This window comes from Phaethon lepturus, unplaced genomic scaffold (assembly GCF_000687285.1).
Source record: "Phaethon lepturus isolate BGI_N335 unplaced genomic scaffold, ASM68728v1 scaffold7023, whole genome shotgun sequence".
NCBI lineage: Eukaryota > Metazoa > Chordata > Aves > Phaethontiformes > Phaethontidae > Phaethon > Phaethon lepturus.
Genome location: NW_010528285.1, coordinates 1 through 21524, shown reverse-complemented (window position 1 = coordinate 21524; position 21524 = coordinate 1). Strand labels below are relative to the sequence as shown.

The 21524-nt window shown below is 42.4% G+C and overlaps 1 protein-coding gene across 1 annotated transcript in view; it reads left to right on the top strand.

Annotated features, from left to right (window-relative positions):
• MAPKBP1 (mitogen-activated protein kinase binding protein 1) overlaps window positions 1–16986 on the top strand; it is a 70267-nt gene extending 53281 nt beyond the window's left edge. Inside the window, 11 exon segments of the mRNA XM_010283625.1 lie at window positions 2315–2463; window positions 3025–3074; window positions 3581–3817; window positions 4788–4954; window positions 6583–6728; window positions 7202–7372; window positions 8242–8320; window positions 9885–10195; window positions 11005–11916; window positions 15392–15477; window positions 16473–16986. Coding sequence (XP_010281927.1) covers window positions 2315–2463; window positions 3025–3074; window positions 3581–3817; window positions 4788–4954; window positions 6583–6728; window positions 7202–7372; window positions 8242–8320; window positions 9885–10195; window positions 11005–11916; window positions 15392–15477; window positions 16473–16766 — 2602 coding nt within the window. The 3' untranslated portion in view covers window positions 16767–16986.
• The last annotated feature ends 4538 nt before the right edge of the window (window positions 16987–21524 follow it).

Genomic DNA, 21524 nt, shown 5'->3' with positions numbered 1-21524 from the left:
GAATTCAGCAAAACCCAGAAGTTTTATTCCTTAGCTTTCAAAATGCTCTTGTGTGGTGCTTATTTGGCAGCAGCTCCTGTGCTTGAAACCTCACCCTACATTGCTCTGACTTCCATCTAAGCATGAACAAGCACTGAGGAAGTATGTTGAGGAGATGAGTGCAACAGAGGGGCTTAGAAGAATATCCAGAGAACACAGAGGAAGGCAGGTGAAGAAAGGAGAAAGTAGTGAAGTCCAAACTGAGGGATTGACTTGCACAAGCATAACAGTTAAAACACTCAAGACCTTATGAACCTAGGTTTCATTTTCAGGAGTATCTCAGTTTCAAATCAGTGGGCCTAAGATCCTTTTGAAAACCCCATTCAGTTATCTCCAAGTTACAGGACTGGGTTTGAAAAGCATATTTGAGTTGTAGAAAGGAGAATGTGGAAGGGGAACATGGATTTTTGCTGGGATACTGCAAGATACTTTACATTTGTATCAGACACATGTGACTTCATAATTTGTTTGGCACTTCCTGTGAGGTATAAAAAAAAAGCCCATCTGACTTCCAAAATATGTTTTGTATTGTCTTACTCAGCTCCTTTGAGATATTGGAATATAGTTTTTTCCCCTTCCTTATTTTGTCAGTCACCATCTGACAGACAGAGAAGCCATCTTTCTGCTTGTAATATAAACCACATTGATAGCAATCCTCCCTTCTTCGTTTACATCAATGACAGTACATGCAGGAGTTTAGCAAATATGTAACTTTGCCTTGCCACATCACCTCATTGTAGTGAGGTATTCAATCAATTAAATGTTAAAACGTCTAATGATCCCAACCTTCTTCCTCAATAAACGTCTCAAACAACCATGAAGAATACATGCAGAAGGATGCTACCAAAGTTACTGATACAAAGTTAATATTGCCTACCATATATAAATGTAATATACCTCATAGGATGAAACATGGCATAACCTCAAATGTACTCTGGTGCTTGAACTTTGTTGGGATTCCCCTACTTAGACATAAGAACCTGGGAGTGACAAGATGGACACACAAGGAGACAGTAGAAAAGATAAAGAGACTAACAAACTCAAATGTCAAAAGTAGATGAGGACAGCCAACATGAAACTGTTTCACTGGAGGACTCTGCAGACTACAGTTAATTTCACTCTTCTTTTTGCCAGAATACCTCGAAGCTCATCTGAAAGGATTGGGTAGTTATTGCTCAGCCACTCCTAATAGAATGGAAATTAATGTCCTGCCATTATATAAGAAAAGATTAAAATTTCCTAACTACTTCTTACCATGTTTCAATACTGCCTGCTATCTGTCAGCTGCAGGAGAAGTTTGTCCCTCACCAGGCTGCTCTGTATTTCATTGATGAGCTATTTTTATTTCATGAATAATGCTTGGCACTCAGCACCCACCAGTGATATCCTATAAATGTCAGTAATGATGAGTTTGGCACTGTAGCTCAAGGCCATGGAGCAGGCGCTACTCAAATTTATTTGTTAGGGATTCTTCGTTTGTTCAATTATTGCCCAAAGCGGGTTTGTTCATTTGGTTCTGTTGACTGAAGGGGTTAGGGGAGGAAGGGGAAGAGAAAAAAAAGGAGGGAACATAGAGTTTGGTGTTGGTAAGTGTCCTTGATTGGTATTGGGGAATTCTATGCTGGGAGTGCCTCTGAGGTCCATATGGGAACGCTTGTCTGATTTACTTTGATTAAAGATCTGCCCAAAATATGTTTTACATTATTCCTTGTGCCTGAAGGCTAAAAAAGGCAGCACAGTGCTCTTATGGCGTGTGGGCTGTGCCTTCAGGTTCTGTGTGGTGCAATCCTTGATTTGAACCTGCCTCTTACGTGATAATTTGCCATATACTCAATTCCTGTCAAACAGGAAGTATGTCTATGATATTTTTGATGTGTAAAACAGTTCCAGAGAGGAAATGTTTAAGGGTCAGAAAAATATTTGCCTTTCAAATATGTTCTACTGTCTTACCTTATCACTTGCTGGCGTCTGAAGCAGAAGGCCAAGTTTCATTCCATTTGACTTTCTCAGACTCGTTTACTGCTGTTCTGATTTCTGTCATCCTTCCACACATATGAGATGGTTTCTGTGGAAGGCTGTACATACCTTTGTGCAGAGTTTAACTTGCTCTGTTTCTCAGAGATGGGCTTTTCTAGAGTGAGGCCTGTTTGGGAGAGTTGAGGCATCCTGCTGAGTGTGGGTGGAGATAAGGTGGAAAACTGCCTGGTGTAAGGGTTGAAATAGTGGGCAATTCTTGAGATACACCATAATGCTCTTTCCAATTCCTGCCTCCTAGGCACGAGTCCATCTCTGCTCTGTCCTCTGTGCCTGCACTCTCATCAGACAGTGACAAGGATGGTGAAGATGAAGGAAATGATGAAGATGAGTTACGTGGGCTGCAGTCTTTCCATATTCAGTCCACCTGCAACACTGAGAGAGACTCAGGTATAAATGGGAGTTGCCCATTCCTGCATCTGAAGAGGGGTACATTTTGGAGTTCTCTGATTCAAGATTCAGTTGCTAAATTGACAAGTTTCTTACTAGTTCCAACTGGCCAAACAAATTTTGAACTAGTGTCCCAGGCTTGGGTCTACAAGATGTTAGAAATCCACAGAAGCCAAAAAAGATCTGACAGAGGATTCTAGAGAGTTCTGATAAAACTTACAGTAGAGATTACCATTACTAATTTGAGGTATTTTTACCACAGATGCTACAGTGTATTGGAGCAGGGTTTTTTCCCAAGCCTTTGGTGGGCCACTGCACTCTGGCAAGTGTTCTGCAATGGGTCTGTTGAGTCAGTGAAAATCTTATACAAAACCGTATGTCTCCATTAAAATTTTGATACAACAATTCGGTAGTTCATGGGAAAGCATGTGTTGTCAGTGATTGATTGGTTCAAAAGGTGTAGGAATGCTGCCTTTGAGGAAAGATGAGGTAAGAGGTCTTGAAAAAGCTGGACTGCTGGCCAAGAATGCCAGCTAAGTATGTACCTTTTTCCTTTTCCAGATCCAGACATTACCCTGTCAAGAAGCCTCTCCCATTGGGAAATGAGGAGGGTGAGTTGCTAAATCTTCAAATTGTATTGTCATAGGGAAATTGGAAAAGAAATTCCCATGGAGATTAAAAACTTCATTTGCACTGATAGGAAAGGTAGAGCTGTGGTGGGAAACCATTGAGAAACCTCTCTGTGAAGAATGGCAAAATAGATCCTAGTTTGAGACAGTTTCACTTGGGATTTTTACAGCAGTATCTTTCCATCAGATGTTATGCTTTTGCCCCTTCATTTCTGGCCTGAAAATTATATGGTGCTGAACCTGATCATATACTTGGATCACAGCGAGGCATTTAAATGTTCAGTTATGCAAGAAGCAGCAACAAATGTATCATCTTTACTTGATGCTTTATGATTAAGAGAGGAGTTTTAAGCTGTCTCACAGACAGCTTTGGGGCTTTTATGGAGGTGGACATAATTGTGTTTTTCTGTGGGTCTTGTGTTTTCTCTCCTGTTTTTCCTTCAGCAGAACTCAGTCCCTAAGACTGTCTGTCTTTCAATTTCCTTCAGGCCAAAGAGATAGCGTCAATCCAGTGCTCAGAGGCACCAGTGAGCAAGATGCCTCGGCAACGTGGGCGCTGGTCCCAGCCAACCAGCAACATTGAGATGACTGTGAAATCCATGCTTGACCTGCGTCAGTTGGAGTCTTTCTCTGTTTCCCGTTCTCCGAGTCGAGACTCGCTGTCTCAAAACAGCAATGGGGATGACAGAGAAGAACAGGCAGATCTTTCTGTGCACATCAACAAAGTAAGGGCATTACTACTCTGAGGAGGTGAATCTAATCTCAGTGCATCTGTCCTGCCTCTGTTTATTATTACCTACTTGTATTAGTACCTGATGCCATTCTTTACACCTTTAGAGGTCGCTCTAAATGCCTTCTGAGAAACTTGTTTAGATAACTCTTTTGTAGTTAGTACTCCTGCAACGTGTGACTCTCCTATCTTATAGCAGAACCCATATGGGATCCAGGTTTCTTTGATCACAGGGAAGACCTCATGTTTTCTTTTAGCTCTTTGATTATCTGTGGCAAAAACAAGCTGAGAAGCTGAGCGTGGAACTACAAATGTGTACTTGATTACCTGTTAGCTCACTCTGCTGCGGTGCAGTTCCTTGACTCTAGTAGCCACTGAAATGTGGCTCATATGATGCCCTCAGTTGTGGGCTATACTAGGTTATTAAGTTCTCTTTAATTTTTGTATTGGGTCATTACAGCAAGTAATGCATGTTCATCCCTCAGAAAGCTGACGCCTGTTTCCCAGTAGCAGTCTGTCCTGATGCCTAACTTCGTTAGAGTTTTTTTTTCATTTATAACTGTGTGACTGAGAAGAGGATTGGGCTTGTTGGTGCAGTAAATCAGTGTTTTTCAGCTGTGGCCCACAGACTTCTCTGAACTATGACCAATCAGTCTATAAAAGGTAATGGAAGAAACTGCTGCCATATAGCTTACACTCCTGATTTTTGGTCAAAGAGGGATGAGTCCAGTACTTTACCAGAGAATTTTAGGGGATTGCAAACAGGAAATAAAATAGGAAACTACAGCAGCAGTCTGTCAAGTTTAGTAAATAAGGAACAGGAAAGACATGGCAGTGCTGTGCTTTCTGATCTCAGATTTCTGATCATATTCTGTGCTGTAATGCTTACTTTCTAGCTCTGCACAGCACTTGCTGACTTAAGGAAATACACTGGTAATGCCTATTTTTCTCTCTTTTTAAACTAGGTTGGCTCGATACCTCCCCAGGATAACAGGTCTTGTGTGCGACCCCAAGTGATTCGGCTTGTGTCTTGTGAAGAGGGGATTTTCTCTCAGGAACTGGAACCTTCTGAGAGCGAGGAGTGTGTAATCTACCCTGAGCAAGAGGAAATCCATCCCACAGACCCCAGCAGGTTAAAAATAAGCTCTCTGCTGTGCATGACTTAGACGTTTCTGTTTTAGTTTGCTTGCAGCTTGTGTGATAACGGATGAGTTGACTTACTGCATGATTGATGCCAGGCATGTTTAGCTGAGAGTTTTATGCCAGCCTGATGATAAAGGAATCTGAAACTAAGAAGGCACCACTAAAATAATCTTTCCTCTGGGGAAACTGCACATTAGCAACCTCCCCCAAGTTTTTTTTTGTTGAATAAACAACTTGGGGGGCAGCCCTTTTTGCATTCTCCCTTATATAAATTGAAATAAGCAAGGGAAAACTTGGAAGCTGGAAAACCACCCAGCAGTAGCATATGTGTGGCAGTGACATGTCTGCCCAGGAGAAATGACAGGACACTATTATTTATGACAATTTCAAACCTAATTGGGCAAGAATTTAACAAATGTATGTGATGACCCTTTTCAGAGAAATAAAATGGCTTGCATGAGATGGATGGCATTGAAAATGACACTGGAGACAGTGGAGACCTTTTTTCTCCCTCTGCTGTTTCTTTTTTTTTAGTTTTACCTTGCTTAATTTTCTGTTTCATTCTGTGCTCCATTTTTTTTCCCTCCCTGAATTTTAGTCTTCCCTTCCCCTCTTAACCTGATACTAATAGCTGTTTAATTTCCTCTTTCTCCTCCTGCTCTGTTACAGAGAGTGGGCTGATAGCTTTAGACAGGCCTTTATGCAAGAGTGCATTCCAAGATTTTTCAGTTGAAGCTGATAGGTTTCTCCCAGTTTCTCTTTCTTTACATTTTTAATTTTGTTATGATAACATTTGGACAGAGCAGACCCATGTTCTGCTCCATTACATAAGAAAGGGAGGCTCTCTGGTGATACTGGATACAGACTGGGCATGTCACAAAGTATACAGCGTTGCAAGCTGCCAGGAGTAACTGCCATTCAGTTTTGTTGAGTGACTTCTGTATCCCAGCTTGCATTGGAGTACATCTGAAACCGAACTATTTCATAAAGTGGAAAACTGAAGTCCTCAGGCATTAGGCAAAATAAATGGTGCTTGTGTCATTTGACAAAATAAGACTCATGAAATCACAACAGAAATCAGGAGCCCTGTCTTACAATATTGTATTTTTGTATGATGTTCTTCGGTAATTTAGTCTTGCTCAAACCCAGAATTTTCTCTATTTTGCAACACAGAAGTTGCCCAAAGCAGCAGGTCAAAAACATGGAAAAAATAGTATATTAGGGCTCAAATCTATGGCAAACTGCAGTTTCTGTTGTGCAGGTGTAGCCCTGGTTTTAGTCCCTTTTTCATTATGTAGACCTCTACATTTGTTCCTCACGTGTGCTGCAAATCCAGCCAGGGCAGTGCTGTGCTGGTGCCTGGTAATAATGGGAAACTGACAACACCCAGAAAGTCAGACAGTCCCCTTGAGACTTCACTGTCCAAGCTTAATGAAATGCAAAAAATATACTGTATAATGATGAGAGAAATCAACTTCTTTTTCTCTTTAAAGCCTTACTTTTGTAATCAAAGGTCTTGCTAACACAGGTAAGGCCTTATTAAAGTTAGAATGTGCTTCTTTACGTGTAAAAACAAAGATGTCTTCCAGTGCTGTATCTTTCCTGTCTCTCTTGTAGTGAGTTCCAGGTAAAAGCATTGCCCCATGGGAAGCTAAGTAGAGGTTATCACAGTAATGGATGCCCAGACAAACACAGTCCTGACAGTGCCTGCTCTGTAGATTACAGCAGCAGTCGTCTGTCCAGCCCAGACCACCCGAATGAAGGTAAGATGCAAAGACATTATAAATGTATTTATATATGGTGTGGAACACTGCAGAAACTTGCTGAGGTGGTTCTGTGCCATGTTTGTCACATGCTATCCTGATCTCTAATACTTGATCCTCTTCATGAGCTGAACTGAGTTCACACTCGTGTTGGTCTTGCTAGTATTGCTGCAAAGATTCAGGTGCACTGAACAGGCAGTGTAGAAGGAGGAGTTGGTTAAAGCGCGCTTTCCTTGTGTGCCTTTGGCTTTCTTTTACCTTGCTAGGTAAGGAGGCAGTTTTAATATGGATTATCCCATAGGCTATGCTGTTTGTGGGATATGGTAGATTAGAGAACTACACTTAACGCTGACCAACTTTTGCTTTAACATTCTAGGTTGAGTTTAGCATCTTTGCTGAATGGTTTTTTTTAACCTCGCCAATGTTATTGTGATTATGTTATTACAACATTGGATTTTTTTGCCTTTTCCCAGATTCTGAAAGCACTGAGCCCCTAAGTGTGGATGGCATCTCAGACCTGGAGGGAGAGGAAGGAGAGGAGGATGTAGGTACTAGCATGTCGGAGAGAGAAATCCTCCAGACACCTGATCAGGAAAAGTTCCTCAAGCAGCATTTTGGGACTCTGGCCAGCACTGATGGAAAAGGTACAGCTCTCTTCTCCGTGGGGGGACTTTGTGAGGTCACTCCAGATTTGTCCCCTGTATAAATCAAACCAGGCTACAAGTTCTGCTAGGCTTTCGTGGGTATGTGTGTACCAGGGGGCAAAAATGGGGAACCAGTGTAGAAAGGCCCAAAGACGAGCGACATCTCTTAACTCCATTGGTCTTTGTGTAAATGTGTGTGAATGAGATTGGTGTTTGTATCGGTTTGGGTTACGTATTGTCCCTGGAATCCTGAAGAGCCGTTCTCTTGTTCCTGTTGTATATGAAGGTATTAACTGTGTGTTCACATCGCCCCCCCGCCACAGGTGACATGCAGTGGCCTCTAGTGGTGTATTAAGGCATAACAAATGTCACAAAAGAAAAGGCTGAAATGCTGGGTGGAGGGAGAGACTAAGAGGAGACATCAGAGTGGCAAAGGAGCTGGTTAGGCTTTACCGACCAACTCCAGAACAAAGCGTATCTTTTTAGAATTGATAATGGTTGCAGGCAGCAATATCTATGTGAGTTTTCTGTTTTCCTTTTTTTTTTTTTTTTTTCTCCTTTGATTGATTTTTTTTCTGCTTGATGCCAGTGCCTCACAGTCCTACAGGCAGGATAGGACACAAAGGGAAGCAAAAAAGGAGGAGGTGTACCCTTAGGGAGAGTAGCAGTTTAAGGCAGAATAATCGAAGCAGAACAGAAAAGGCAAAGGCAGTGAAATTATTTTATTCTCTGTGGTTTTAGCTCAAAAAATCCCCTTTGATATGGTGGAACATTTGATAGCGTCTGTGATAAGAAAATGCATGTGTCAGAATGTTTGTTCTGTAACTAAACTGCTCCCTTTTTCTTTCCCCTTTAACCAAAATTTTTAGGTGGCTCATGTAGGAATCTGGAAAGAATTGAAAACCTCAGCATTTCCTCTCGCTTTCTTTCCCAGTCCCCGGCTCTCAGGTATGCCTCCGCTTGTTTTGAGTTTTTTTTCTCTGTCTATTTCTACTAGTGTGAGTAGGTCTTGTGCTAGGCCCTGGGTCAAAATAGTTGAGCAAACTTCTGGCCTTGGTGTGCCTAGGCACAACAAAGCGTTAGCATAGCACCTGGCAGGCTGGTTACAGACCCTTGTGATTTGGACAGGCAGTCCTGTGTCACTTCAGCTGTTTTATTTCTTACTAAAACACCACTGTTGTTTTGTTCTCTTTCCTCTTTCAACAATGTGCTTAATTGTTTCATGATTAATGCCTTGATTGATTAAGCTGGAGGTATCACTAATCATCTAATTTACTCTTCACTGTTTATGCTCTGTTTATTCTTTTGTATTTCATTCAGCTTGGACAATGAAAGTAGGCTTGTCAACTTTTCCTTTGTTTTACAGTCCTTTTTTACACTTAGCTTTGTTTCTCAGTCCCATGCCTTCACCTTCTTCAGGGTGCTCTGGTATCTCATACAAAGCTCCATGGGGATATTATTCTTCAAGAAACCCCTCAATGCTAAAGCATCCCAGAAGGCCTCTCCAAGCTGTTTCCATTGTTGTTTAATAAAAAAAACCAACAAAACAAAGAAAGAAAGAAACTAACAAAAAATGGGCTAAATACTTTTTTTGATTTGGGTTCATAAATGTTTAAAACAAACAAATACTCCTGTATTCCTCTAAAATGACAAGCTGAAAACTCAGCTCCAATTAATTTCATTGTATAGGACTGAGCAGATTTGGGTACACCTCCTATGGTTCACCAGCTGTGTCTAGATTCACCCATGTTAGGGAAATTTTTTTGTCATTGCTGTATTCAGCTGCTGTTGCTGCTGTAAGGAGTGCCTCAGTCTGTCTTGTGTTGGGACCGTATGTTTGGGAAGAAAGCCAGTGGTTAGCTGTTGTGTAAGCTTATGGAGAGTTACGATGGTGAGTGAAGGAAGTCACTGGTGCTCTAGAGATGTAACAAGAGAAGTAGTTTTAGGTTATGAAAAACTCTGGGCTTTTAATCTGTTCAGCTGTTCAAACTTGCCAGATAAAGTTGCCTCCTTTCCAAAGGAAGTCCATTGTGCTTGTCTGAAGTGGAGAGGAAGAGGAAATTAAGCTTTCCTTTTGAAGATACTGTCCAGCTTTCCTAGTAATTATGCTTTCATAATGTTTAGGAAAGTATAATTACTTTCTCTTAGGGTATCTTAGAATTGAAAAGTTTTCATTGTTAGTAAGGTAAACTGGGAGAAAAGACCTGACTTTGCTCAGTCTTCCTGTCTGGAATTTTCCTTCTCTTTTCCCTTCACCTTTCACAGTGTGCCTCCTGGAAACAGTGACCCAATGCTATTTGTGATTGCACAGCCTGAGGTCAGATGCCTGAAGAGCAGTGCTTCCAGGGATGAGTATAATGCAGTGATAACAGCCTAGGGCATTTTTGACTTTAAAAAACCCAGATAGGGAAGGGCTCTTTATCCTAGAGAAATTGGTTTAATGTGTGTGCATGTTTGTCCAGGGCAACATAGTTACTTGTTTTAACTGGGATTTCTTTATCGTGTTCTCTAGACGATTGTCACTCTCGTCGTCAAATCTGATGCTGGATTCAAAGCCCATCGAGCCGCCAACCCAGACCAATAGGTTTACACCAGACCTGTTGAAACATGGCAGCAGCCATCCTGGTGATGCACTGGAGAACAGCCAGCTCCTGGAGAGTGTAAATTCAAATCGGGCTGCTTATGTCCAGAAAAAACGCAGATCAGCTTTGGAGGCCAGCAGAGTCGGTATGGCTCCTGGACGGGTTATTGCATCCTTTCCAGAAGGCCCTGTGAATGCAGCGATGAGAAAGGCACAGTCAGTTCACGATCTTGTTCATGAGGGTAAGGACACAGGTTGGAACGATGGTATAAATCTGAGAACGAAATGGGGAGATTTGAGCATGAAATGGGGAGACTTGAGCTTAAGTAGAGATTTAAATTAAGTTTATGTCTTTCTGTGTTCTGAGCTTACAGGCTTTGCATGTCTTCTAGCTCTTAGCTTGTCAAGGGAAAATATTTTTAATTTGTAATGCAAATGCTGGTCTTCTAATTATGAGTCCCTGCTATTTGTCTGGCAGCTTTGGGAGGAGCAATGCCAAGGGTGAAATGAACGATTTGCAAAGAAATTCTCTCTTGCTGTGGGTGGTTGCTGTAGGACAAGACTGAAGCTCCCCAGGCTAGGGAGGAGAGAAAGAGGGAAGGAGGAGACAGTAAGAGGGAGCTTACTGTATCCCTGCACTCTGCATGAAAGAACTCAATTTTTGAAAGAATCAACTCATGAATCATCAATAAACACTCTGTTTTAAAAAAAAACAAAACCACGTTGTCACCATATCATCATATATAAGTTTTATCCTGCTTCCTCTGGCCTCTCAGTTAATGTTCACAGTGGTCTGAGGTCTTCTGGCCATAAACTTTAAGAACGAGTCTCTCTCATCAGGTAAGCAGCAGTGTGTGAGCAGGATGAGGGATGGGCAAAAAAGAAAGCTGTTGAGGCTTGGTGATATTAACCTGAAATAGTGGTTCTGAACACCTCTGCCAGGGGCTGAGCTGTGGCACATAGGCTGGAGCAGCTCTGTTACTTTCCGATTTTGGAATTCACTGCAGGCTCTTGTCTATTTTTGGTATGTTTGTCTGTTTAATTTTCACAGATAAGGGTCCTGGAATGATATCCTCTACCAAGCAGCGTCCTCACACTCTTTTGGTGGTTGAGAAGGATCCCAGACCTAACAATTGCAGGGTGTTATCAGCCAGTATGTTGAAGATGGATGGATCTGGTGCTCTGCTGGCCAAAGATATCAGGGCTGCAAAACCAAAGTCCTACATGAACCCCACAACCAGCTTCCGGGCTAAGATGTCAAGGAGTGTATCTGTAGGGGAAAATCTGTACCTTGGTTACTCCACTGAAATGTTGACTGATGGGAGGACTAGCCCTCCAGTGGCAGAGAAGACACAGTTTAGTTCCACAGCAGATGCTGAGAAGATTAAGCTACCAGTGAAAGAAAATGTTCCAGTGAAGCCAGCACTTCAGCCAGTTGTAAACTGCTCATCTCCCAAGTCCTTCCACAGCAAGTTGGCATCGTCAAACAGAGCACATCTGATTCTTGATATTCCCAAGCCATTGCCTGATAGACCTACACTGGCCTCCTTCTCACCCACTACCAAAACAAAAACCCTGCTTGAGCCACAGTCTCCGCAGTCACCTGCTGGGGCCTGTAAAAAGAAACCCTCTTTTCCTGAGGTCCGAGCCTCCAAGAGGGAGAATCAAACTGCTGGGCCTCTGGTTCCTGGTAGAGAGATCCCAACAGGACTTGCTCAGGAGAGCCCAGTGGAGAGTCCAGTCTCAACGACAGGTTGCCAGGATGAGCCAGGGGTCACTAATCCAAAACTGAGGGAGTTGTCAGAGGGCCGGCACCTAAGGTCTCCTGAGGGCACGCTACCCAGGTGCAGGGAGAGGATCACCGGCATCGCCTGTGTGCTAGACAACCAACCTGGACTTTGCCCACTAGACCCCATCAGGCCAAGGTCTCCTACATCTATAACTGCCTCAGCACAGGTCTCAGGTGTGCATGGATACCCATCTTTTATCTTCCCCCTTCTGTCTCCTGTCTTTGTGAACCGCCTCACGATCCCATCACATTTCTTTACGTCCGGCTTCTGGCCTGTCTCGTCCTGTCTGCACCTGTCTCGTTCCATAAGCCATCCCCGCAATGGTGAGACACTTCTTCAACCTGACATCTTTTTCTCAGTCTTTAATTTCCATTTTTTCTGCATCTTATGTGAGAAAGTCCTTTTTGGCTGAATGTTTTGTAGACCTCAGCAGTCTCATGTTTTTAGTCATACAGTTACCCGTAGGGGCTCAAACTTCTTTCTGGTCAATGCTAAAAGCTGATGTGCTGGGAATCCCCATGAGTGTGTGTAAATTACACCCCCCATTCCTCTCTCGGAGCATGTCTGACCAGCAGATGAAGGTGCAGGCCAGCATGTGCTAGCTCAACCTAGCAAGTACAGATGATAATGACAGTGCAGTCATATGCCAGGCAGCTCGGGCTTCACTTTTGTTAATGTGCAAGTATGCAGGGTCCAGAAGGGTTTGCATACAGTTTTCTAGCATGAGATGAGACTTGACCAAGGTGATTTGCTTGTTGTAGCCTCCTGTGAGAGTGAGAAAGTCTCTGTGCCGCTATCGCTCTGCTTTGTGGACACGTCTGCAAACTGGGTATGCAGTGCACATACAGGCCTAGCCTTTGGGTTTGAGCGTAAAAAACATGGATTAATTTTTTAATTATCTCTATTTTGGAGAAAAAGGTACAAGGTGGGAAACTTTTACTTGCTGAAAACAGCTCTTGGATCTGTTACAGGCCCTGGTTTGAGGTAGTTCAGTCAAATGAAAACTAGCAGGTAATGTCAAACTGAAGCAAAAATCCTGCCCTCCAAGGCAGGAAAGCCTCCAGTGGCAGAGAAGACCCAGATTAGTCCCATAACATTCCGCTATGGGACTAAAACCTCCAGAGGTTTTTCTTTTGTGTCACAACCTGAAAGGAAATACGCCTTCCTGAAATACTCATCTGAGTCATGCAGTAGGAAGCTGGATGTTAACCACTGCACTGAAACCTTGTACCTTCAGGGGGCTATACAGTGCACAATTTTTAATTCCTTTTGCTATATTGTTCTTATTCATATCTGAGAAGGGGCACCTCTGTAATCCACTGATGAATTACTTTCTGTGGTGCCAGGCTGCTCCACCATCCATGACATTGGTTAAGCACAATATTTCTGCACCAAAGCATTGCAGAGGGATAATCTGTTTTTTTTGCACTGTTATTTTTCTTTTTGCATTTCTAGACATATCAAACGTCCTAAGATTGAAGCACACTCATGTAAAACAGGAAATGCGGTGTTTTGTCTGAGGGACCTGCTTTTCTTATACCATAGGATAGCTGCTTTGTAGAATAGTGAGTGCGTCTGAAACTTTCCGACCCTGTCCCCACAGTGGTCAGGTTTTCTCCAACAGCAGATGCAGCCTGGAGCTGTGGAATCACATTCTATAGCAGAGGAGTAACAGTCCAGTTGTTTGTACACTTTAGGCTGAGTTTTCTCTTCTAGACTTGGGAATCAAGCTACATATCACAGTTGCTAGGAATCTTTGCAGAATTAGCACAGATAGTGCAGAGAAAGAGTGATTTTTTTTGCAGCGGTGATTTTTTTTTTTAAAGCAGCTCCGAATACATAGCATGCCCTGACAGAATATTTAGCCCCATCTTTTAGTGAATTAAGATGATTCAGCACAGTGGATCTCCAATTTTTTTTTTCCTCAGCAGACAGCTGTCAGCCTTCAGCTTCTTGCAGACCATGTTTCCCAAATTTTTAGTGGTAGATGCTGGAAAAGCTGTTTAGATCCAAATTGGCTATTGCTATGAACAATTTACTGTGGCTTCTGTGGATCATAGGGTGGCAGTTTAAATTAGAACTGTAGGGTTGCGGAGACCTGTTCTGCTTCTGACTTGCTCCGTGACTTTGGATTTCCACTTAATTTTTCTGTTCTTCCATTTTCCTGCCTGTGTAACAGCTACAGATAAAGAGACTTAATTGTTTTTGTTAAAGCATTTTGACATTTACAGTTAAAATGCTGTAGATATGCTTAATACTGTTGCTGTGTTTAATATTCTCTGCTGGTTTCTGAAGAGCTCTGCTCTGCACACCCAAGAGGCAGAAAATGCCTGTTACTCAAGCATTTATGTTGTATTTGTGACCTTTCTCCAGACTGGCAGCTCACAGAGCTGGAGACCAGCATAAAAGTCATTCCACCAGAGTAGGAATCCAGAAACAATCATGAGAAGAAACAGCTGGGTTTGAAACAAAAAGAGGGTGAAGGGAGGCAGAAAAAAAAAAAAAGGAAAAAGAAAAAAGGCAAGAATCTTGGACTTCACTGAAGCCCACTGTGCTCAAACTCTACAAGGTTGGGTGATTTGGGAACAAAAAATACAGATTGAAGGACTTGTTCATGCTCTTTTGTTCTTCTAGATGTGTTTGTTTATATATAAATAGATGTGTTTTTTAAGCTGTATTTGTTTATACATCATAGAGATGTTTTCATAAAATCAGCTAAGGTCCCCTCAGCCTGTTCAAAGATGATGTTCTTAGAACTGCAGAAATAATAGTGCTAATATGACCAAGTTTTGTTTTTAGGTAACTGAAGGAAGTTGAATGGCCTTTGTCCAGGCCTTTGCAAATTGAAGATAACTGCAGATCGTGTGTGTGTGTCTATGTCTTTGTTCATGGTTTATGTCTTAACTCATGAAAGTGTTTATTTTATTAAGACATTGCAGGCCTTCAGTTCTGATGCTTTGGAGATAATATCTGGTTGGGGCAGGCAGAAGATGATGTCCTTTAGTTGCTTGCTTTTATTTTTCATTTTCAAATTACATTGTGTTTGCAGTGCATATCCTGGGTTGCTCAGAAATGTCATTCTGTGGTGACTGAGTTTGTCAACACTCCTCTGGACCTTGGTCCTCACTAGAGAACACTGTAATAATTCAGCATAATCCTTCATCCTCAGTGCTTAGTTGTACACTGCGCAGGATACATGAGTGGGAACATGTAGATTTCTGACTAGGTGGAGGCTAAATTAAGAGGCTCCTCAGATCAGTCCCTTTTGCCACTGGAATCCTTCATTCAAACTTGACTTTGATTATAATTAAGAATGGCATAGGTAATCTATGACTATCCCTGACTGCAACAAATATGTGTGATCTGAGAAAAAACACTGCTGACTTTGGAGAGGCTAAAGACTGGAAAAATAGGACTGTTTGAAACAAGCAGCATCTCTAGATAGTATGAAGAAAAGCCCATGTAGAACTTGCCTGTTTAATGACTGGCTCAAACCAGCCCTAAAAATTGAATGAGAAGTGTGTGCACATGTCTTTTAAATATATATATTAAACCCCCCCCATATTTTTTTTCACCCAACTGTGAGATTGTGGATATTGGAGTGTGTCTGTGCCTTAGTTTAGGTTTTTATTTCTTCCTCCCCTTCAGAATCATGCATCAGCGTAGAGCAGTGTGAGCACGTGGTATCTGAGCTCCAGGACAGCATGCGCAAAGCCATTCATCTTTACCGCATGGTGAGTGACCTCGGACATGGGCTCTGTTACAGTAGGTAGGCTTTATAGCCTGCAAGCATCGAGTGTATGTGCTTGCTGGTTCACTTGACTGGGTGTTCAGTGACACAAACTGCCTGGTTGTTCACTTGACTGCACCTTAAGCTTGAACCGGGGAGGCAGGAACTCCTGATTTCCAACTGTTGGATTTTCCAATGGCTTGCTATGGTACTCTGAGCAAATCAATTAATTTTTCTGTGTGTTTGGCCTACCTGTAAACTGAAGATAACAGTATGCTCTTTTTCAAAAGGGTATTAGGGAATTAGTTAATATTTATACAGTGCTTCAGAGATACAAAATGTTATAGGAGCTTTCTGTTTTATTATCCCCATCTGTTCTCTGTCTTTGATGCCTGGGAAAAGGATTAGCAAATGTGAGATACCATGGGAATCCAGCTGTGAGAGGGAACATGCAACCACTCGCCTGTCCCTCTCACTGCCAGACCAGAGTTACATGCAGAGCAATATAACAGCTCTTCATTTCTTTGCTTAGCACTGATTTATCAAGTCTTCTGTAATGAGCGTGAAACTTCCACAGTGAGCTTCTGCCCTGCGATCCTCTGCAGCTCTGGCTTTAGCAGTTGCATTAGCTCTCTGACCTTGCTCTGTTCCTGTGACCAGCTGCATCTGGCAGATGGGAAGAAAAGGAGACTGTGGCCCTGTGCTGCAGCTAAGAAACATAGCACCTCCTTTGGCCTAGAACAAGTGGAACACTACCCAAAAATGTGCTTCCCATCTCTATCCTATTGGAGTGATGCCTCTGGATTTTGTGTGACTAGCAGTATTGGATGCATGCCCTGCTATGTGACTAAATTGGCAGTTTGAAATGTGTAAGAAAAGGACACTTGAGTGGTCTGCAAATCTTCATGGCTTCGCTTCCCTAAGGGGCTGAAACTGCTTACTCGGTGTTCTGCCTAAACCCCAGTGCATTCTTTTTTTTTTTCTTTTCTCTATTTTCAGGTGTTAAACGATACGGAGTCTTCTACTGACAAAGATAAAATAGCAGGCCTCCTGACAGAAACATTCTCCTCAATGAAGAAAGAATTGGACTCTCTGAAGGATGAGGAAGAGCTTCCAAAGGTTAAGGAGGTACTGGCAAAGCCACAAGATACCACTAGCCCACTGAATGAGGGATGTGGTGCCAACCCACCGAGTCCCAAGAGCCTGGGAGACGAGCAGACGCTAGCTTTGCTGGAACAGTACTCAGAGCTATTGCTGCAAGCTGTGGAACGACGCATGGACAAAAAACTCTAAGAGGGGCAGCTTTCAGGTGTTTGTGAATACACAGAAATAATCCCAAGAAGAGGACCACAGAGAGAGCTTCAGGCCAACGCTATCATCGTATTGGTCTAGGGCTGGTGGGGAGACCTTTATAAATTCATTTCCTCAGGCCCCTATAACTGACTTGGTCTAATTCTTAGCAATGTGCTGGCCACGATTTTAATGTTTTTTCCCCAATGGTCTTCAAATTCCTGTCTGTAGACAAAGTCTTGAAGGAGGAGTTTGGAGAAATTGCATTGAAATTTCTTCATAGCCAGGAGGCAAGGATGTTTGGCAACTAAACAAACAAAGAAAATACAGTTTATCCAAGAAATTCTGAACTGCTGACTAAAAACAAAGGAGTTCAAGTGAAGCCAATCCCTTCCTCTCCAAGGCTTCATGAGAATCAAGAAGCAGACTTTTTATGGGTTTATTTATTAATTTATTTTTCTGACTGTTGCTCTATGTCACGTTTGTGGCTCTTATCTTTGTCCTTTAACAAAAACTGTCAATCCCTTTGCCATATCCCAGCGAGAAACAATCTCTGTATTATAAACCCCCAACAGGGAGACAGGCTGGAGTGTCTGTGCAATGAATGAACTGTTTTCTGCTTATATCTTGTCTTGCTGTTCTTTCTTTTCCTGCCTTAGTTTTGTTACCTGTAGTAATCCTACTGTTGTCATGATGACCCTGTCTGCTTTTCTCGTGTTTCAAGATGGTCCCCACACTGTACTTTATCTGCATTTGCCTCCAGCGGAAGGCTCTGCAACCCTTGGACCATGCTTTGGACATTACTTAAAGAATTCAGTAGCCGTATTTGTAATCTGGAATTTGACGTTATATTGAAACTGGGATTTAGCTACAAATATGAAAGTTTGTTTTAGCCACCTTTCATGATTGGGAATTGGATATTGACTTTGGTATTATCATGACTGGGAAATATGGGGTGATGATTTATCTGTTGAGAAGTGACATAGAAAAGATGGTTTCCATCTCTTACAATGTAACTCTGGATTTGAGAGATCTTCAGTGCAGCGGCTCATCCATATCATTTGTTCATTTCACTGTGATAGGAAAGTGTTTTCTTCTTGCATTTCCAGGAAAATGGAATATTTACATCCCAGGAAAGCTGGGATTCTCTTACCTTTTGCAAAGCTATTTCAACTACCCACCAAGAATGGTTTCCCAAGAACCTGGAACAAGATATTTTGGGATGTGATTACCACCATTTCCCCTGCCCCTGGCCTCTTTGCTTTTCGTGAATTTCTTCATCTGAGAAACAGAAAATCTTCCCTTCTTGCATTTGTGCGTGCAATACTCTTCTCAGCCTGTGGAGCTTCTCTAAGACCATGCTAACTTGTGTTTGTTGTGGCTTAAAACTGTCCAGTGATGTGTTTTTGGACAATGATAAGCTAAGAAAAAAAAAATTCAAACCAATGAAACTCTTCAGCACCTTCCCCCATGCTCCCACTCCTTTCCACAACAGGGACAGACACAAAATGCTTTATTTCTTCCTCCATTTCCAGTATGTCTTGTATGTATTTTAAGGCAGAGCAGTGTAATTCCAGTTTATAAAACATTATATATTATGAAACATTGCATTAGCAAGCAACAAGCTTTCAGTGGGAGAGAGAATGCTAGCATCTGTGGAAGTCAGTCAAAGGCAGCCAGGCTGCATCACTTGGTTCCACAGGTTACAGGCTTGAAACAGTTTTCTTTCCTTTACTGTCCTGGCTGTCATCTCTTTGAAACCCTGTGGCACTTGGAAATGTGGTCTCTTGACTTCTCATCTTTCTGTGACTGGAGATCTGCAGTACAGCCTTTTTTCTACTGGGCTGGCCAGACTGGTGTAGGATGAGCTCGCTCTTCCAGATAACTCCGGGACTGAATAATCTGCAGTTCTCGCTCCCCCCTCAACAGGTTTGCTGGCTGATCACTATTGCTGAGTGCTTCAGGACTTAACAGTATGGGGAGCACTTTCAGAGCTTTCCAACTCCTTCTGCCTGTAATTTAAGTCTGCCTAATCATGTTTCAGGTGTCCTTGCTAACCTTCCCTTCCATGGCTTGTACTGAAACCTTAAAAGTGTTATTTTCTAGCCCTGTCTCAGCATTGCACTGTGCTGATTCAGCTGGTGTGCTCGGTCCCATGCGCAGCTTCTCTTGCACAGACAGGTTTTGCAAAGGAAGGCAAGTTGAAAACCAGAGAGGAAATTTCTGGCAGTTTCCTTGAGTGAAAAGGTGTGCTGGAGATGCCATGAGTGGAGTGTATGATGGCAGTCATGTTGGGTCTGTGATGGAGTTAGTGTGGGTCAAGCTTGCTTTTGAGGTGATTAATTCTTCCACTTTCAGACTGTGAACATACGTCCCAGTATACAGGAAATTTCTTGTTGTACTGGGGCCACAAGACACTCAGGTAAAATAGCAGTCCCTTCAACCCAGGTATCTTTTGGTACCAGCGATAATGGTTTGAGGGTCCTTTATATTGCTTCCCTGTGCAATTTTATTCCATTTTATTATTTAAACTTCGAGGTAGTGACAAAAAGGGTCAGAGGTGATACAGAAGAGTCAGTGGTGAGAATGAAATTCCCGTTAAGGTAAAGAGCAACGATCAGTAAAGCTGGCATAGCGGTATGAAACAAAGCTCCTAGGAAAGGAGTCATCACGTGAAGCAAACCTGGTTTTTAAGCTGAGTAGAGTGGGTTTTGCTTCCTGGAATGGATTTTGCTTGGGGTCACAGCTGCGTACAGGAAACTAGAGGTAAAATCTGATCAGAATGGTGCTAAGAGAAGTGTCAGGCAAGTAGATCAGCTGGAGGATGGTTGTGTAGTTTAAAATAAATTAGAATAGTATATGTAGAACACTCAGGAAAACAGAGTAGAGGCAGAGATAGTCTTGGCCGGAGGAACACCATTTGGCCAATACCTGTGAAAGATACAGTACAGAAAGGCTTCAAGAAAGTAGATTTAGGACTGAGATGGCAATCTGTAATTGAAGAATTAATTGGAAGGGGTTTGTTTTGAAGTATGTCTTATTGGGCCTCTTGTTTCTTCACTCGCTGTCCTCTAAGCAGCCTTTTTTTCTTAAGTGGCAAAGTCGTGAGCTGTTTGCCCAAGGCTTGGATGTTATGAATTGAATAGTAGAAGCCCAATAAAGGAGATGATGGTACCTCATGTTTGTTGCTGAGAGGAGTGAGGAGATAGTGTTGGTCTTTATAATTTGAGACTGATCCAACTGATTCTTTCCTGCTAACTTCCTATTGCTGGCAGTAGGAAATATTCCTAAAAATTCTAGTTTACAAAACAAAGAGAGCGTAAATGTGTTACATTTTGTTGCACCTTGTGACTGTGTTTCGCCACAGGCTGTCCATTGGGCCATGGAGAGAAATGCTGAATGGCAACTGCCTGGGAAGTGAAGAGGCGTGTGGGAGGAGGTAATAAACTCGAGTCTATCCCTGTTACTGGTTTGTGATCCCTCTTACTGGTTTGTGTGGTTGTTATCATAGGCACAACCAGATACTTGTATTAAGACAAGTTATTTGTTTAACATAAAGCCTGAAAAAAAGAATTTGGACCTGCTTATCCTCTTTATGTACATTCTTGTCCCCTCTTACCCAACATTTCTGGTCAAAACGAGAAGAGTTGTTGGGTTTTTTGTTCCATCTTGATTATAAATAGTATTACTTCACCTGTGGGACCCCTCGGTGCTTTCTTGGACCCTCTGAACTGGTGCAGTAGGAAGGGCTGCAACCTGAGAGGGCAGCAAACTCTTTCTCTTTTACTTTCTGCTGCAGGCAGGGTAACACCTTCCTCCTCCCCATCCCTCAGTAGCACCCAGGAGCTGAGTGTATGGTAGTCTGCATTTCTCCCACCTCCTCTCTCAGGTTGTCCTCTCCTTTCCATGCAACCTCCCAGGCGATGGCTGGGGCAGGCCTTAGAGCAGCCTTCTCACCAGTCCCCCATTTTGCAGACTTCATCACGACTTAGAGGAATCAGGACATTTCTTTGCGGGAGTAGAAACATACAAACTTATTTTTTTTTAAAATAGAGAATATGTATATAATTATATATAAGGAAAAATGAAATACAGGTATTTAAACACCATTGGTAAATTCTTGCATGTATACAGTGGCTCCCCCCCACCCCACCTCGCTGGATGTGTAGCATCCAGGATACTAAATTACAATAACCTCATTAAAATATTAGGTCTTTGAGCAGCCCCTGAGTGAGCAGGTGCTTCCTTCTCTGGTTAAGACCAGCACATCCCATATTTCAGATAGTGTGTGTAAATAACACAGGGGCAGCTGGGACTGTTTTTGTATGGGTAACCCGTGGTGAAGCGTGGAGGGGGAGATGCATGGGGCAGCAAGCATTAGGAATAAGCCATGGCCACTCCGCATGTTTCCGTGTGCCCAAGGCACCAGGCAGGCAACTCTTTACCTGTGTTCTCCAACACTACCCTTTTCCTTCACTCGTTTTAAAAAAAGAAACGAAAAAGAAAAAAAAATCCTTCCTGCTTTATTTATAAATGTGTGTTTTTATACTTCTGGCTTTAGGTAAAATAATCCTTTAAAAAGTCTTTTGTTGTTGTTGTTGTTCAATTATTTGGGAAAAAAAAAAATAAAAATCGTTTGTTGGTTTCTTTTGCACTGTGAGGCTCCCCCCCGGGAGCTGTTTTTAACTCTGTATTCATTTGTACTCGGTGTCTTAAAACTGTTTCAATAAAAATGTGATCATTTGGTACCGAGCTGCGGTC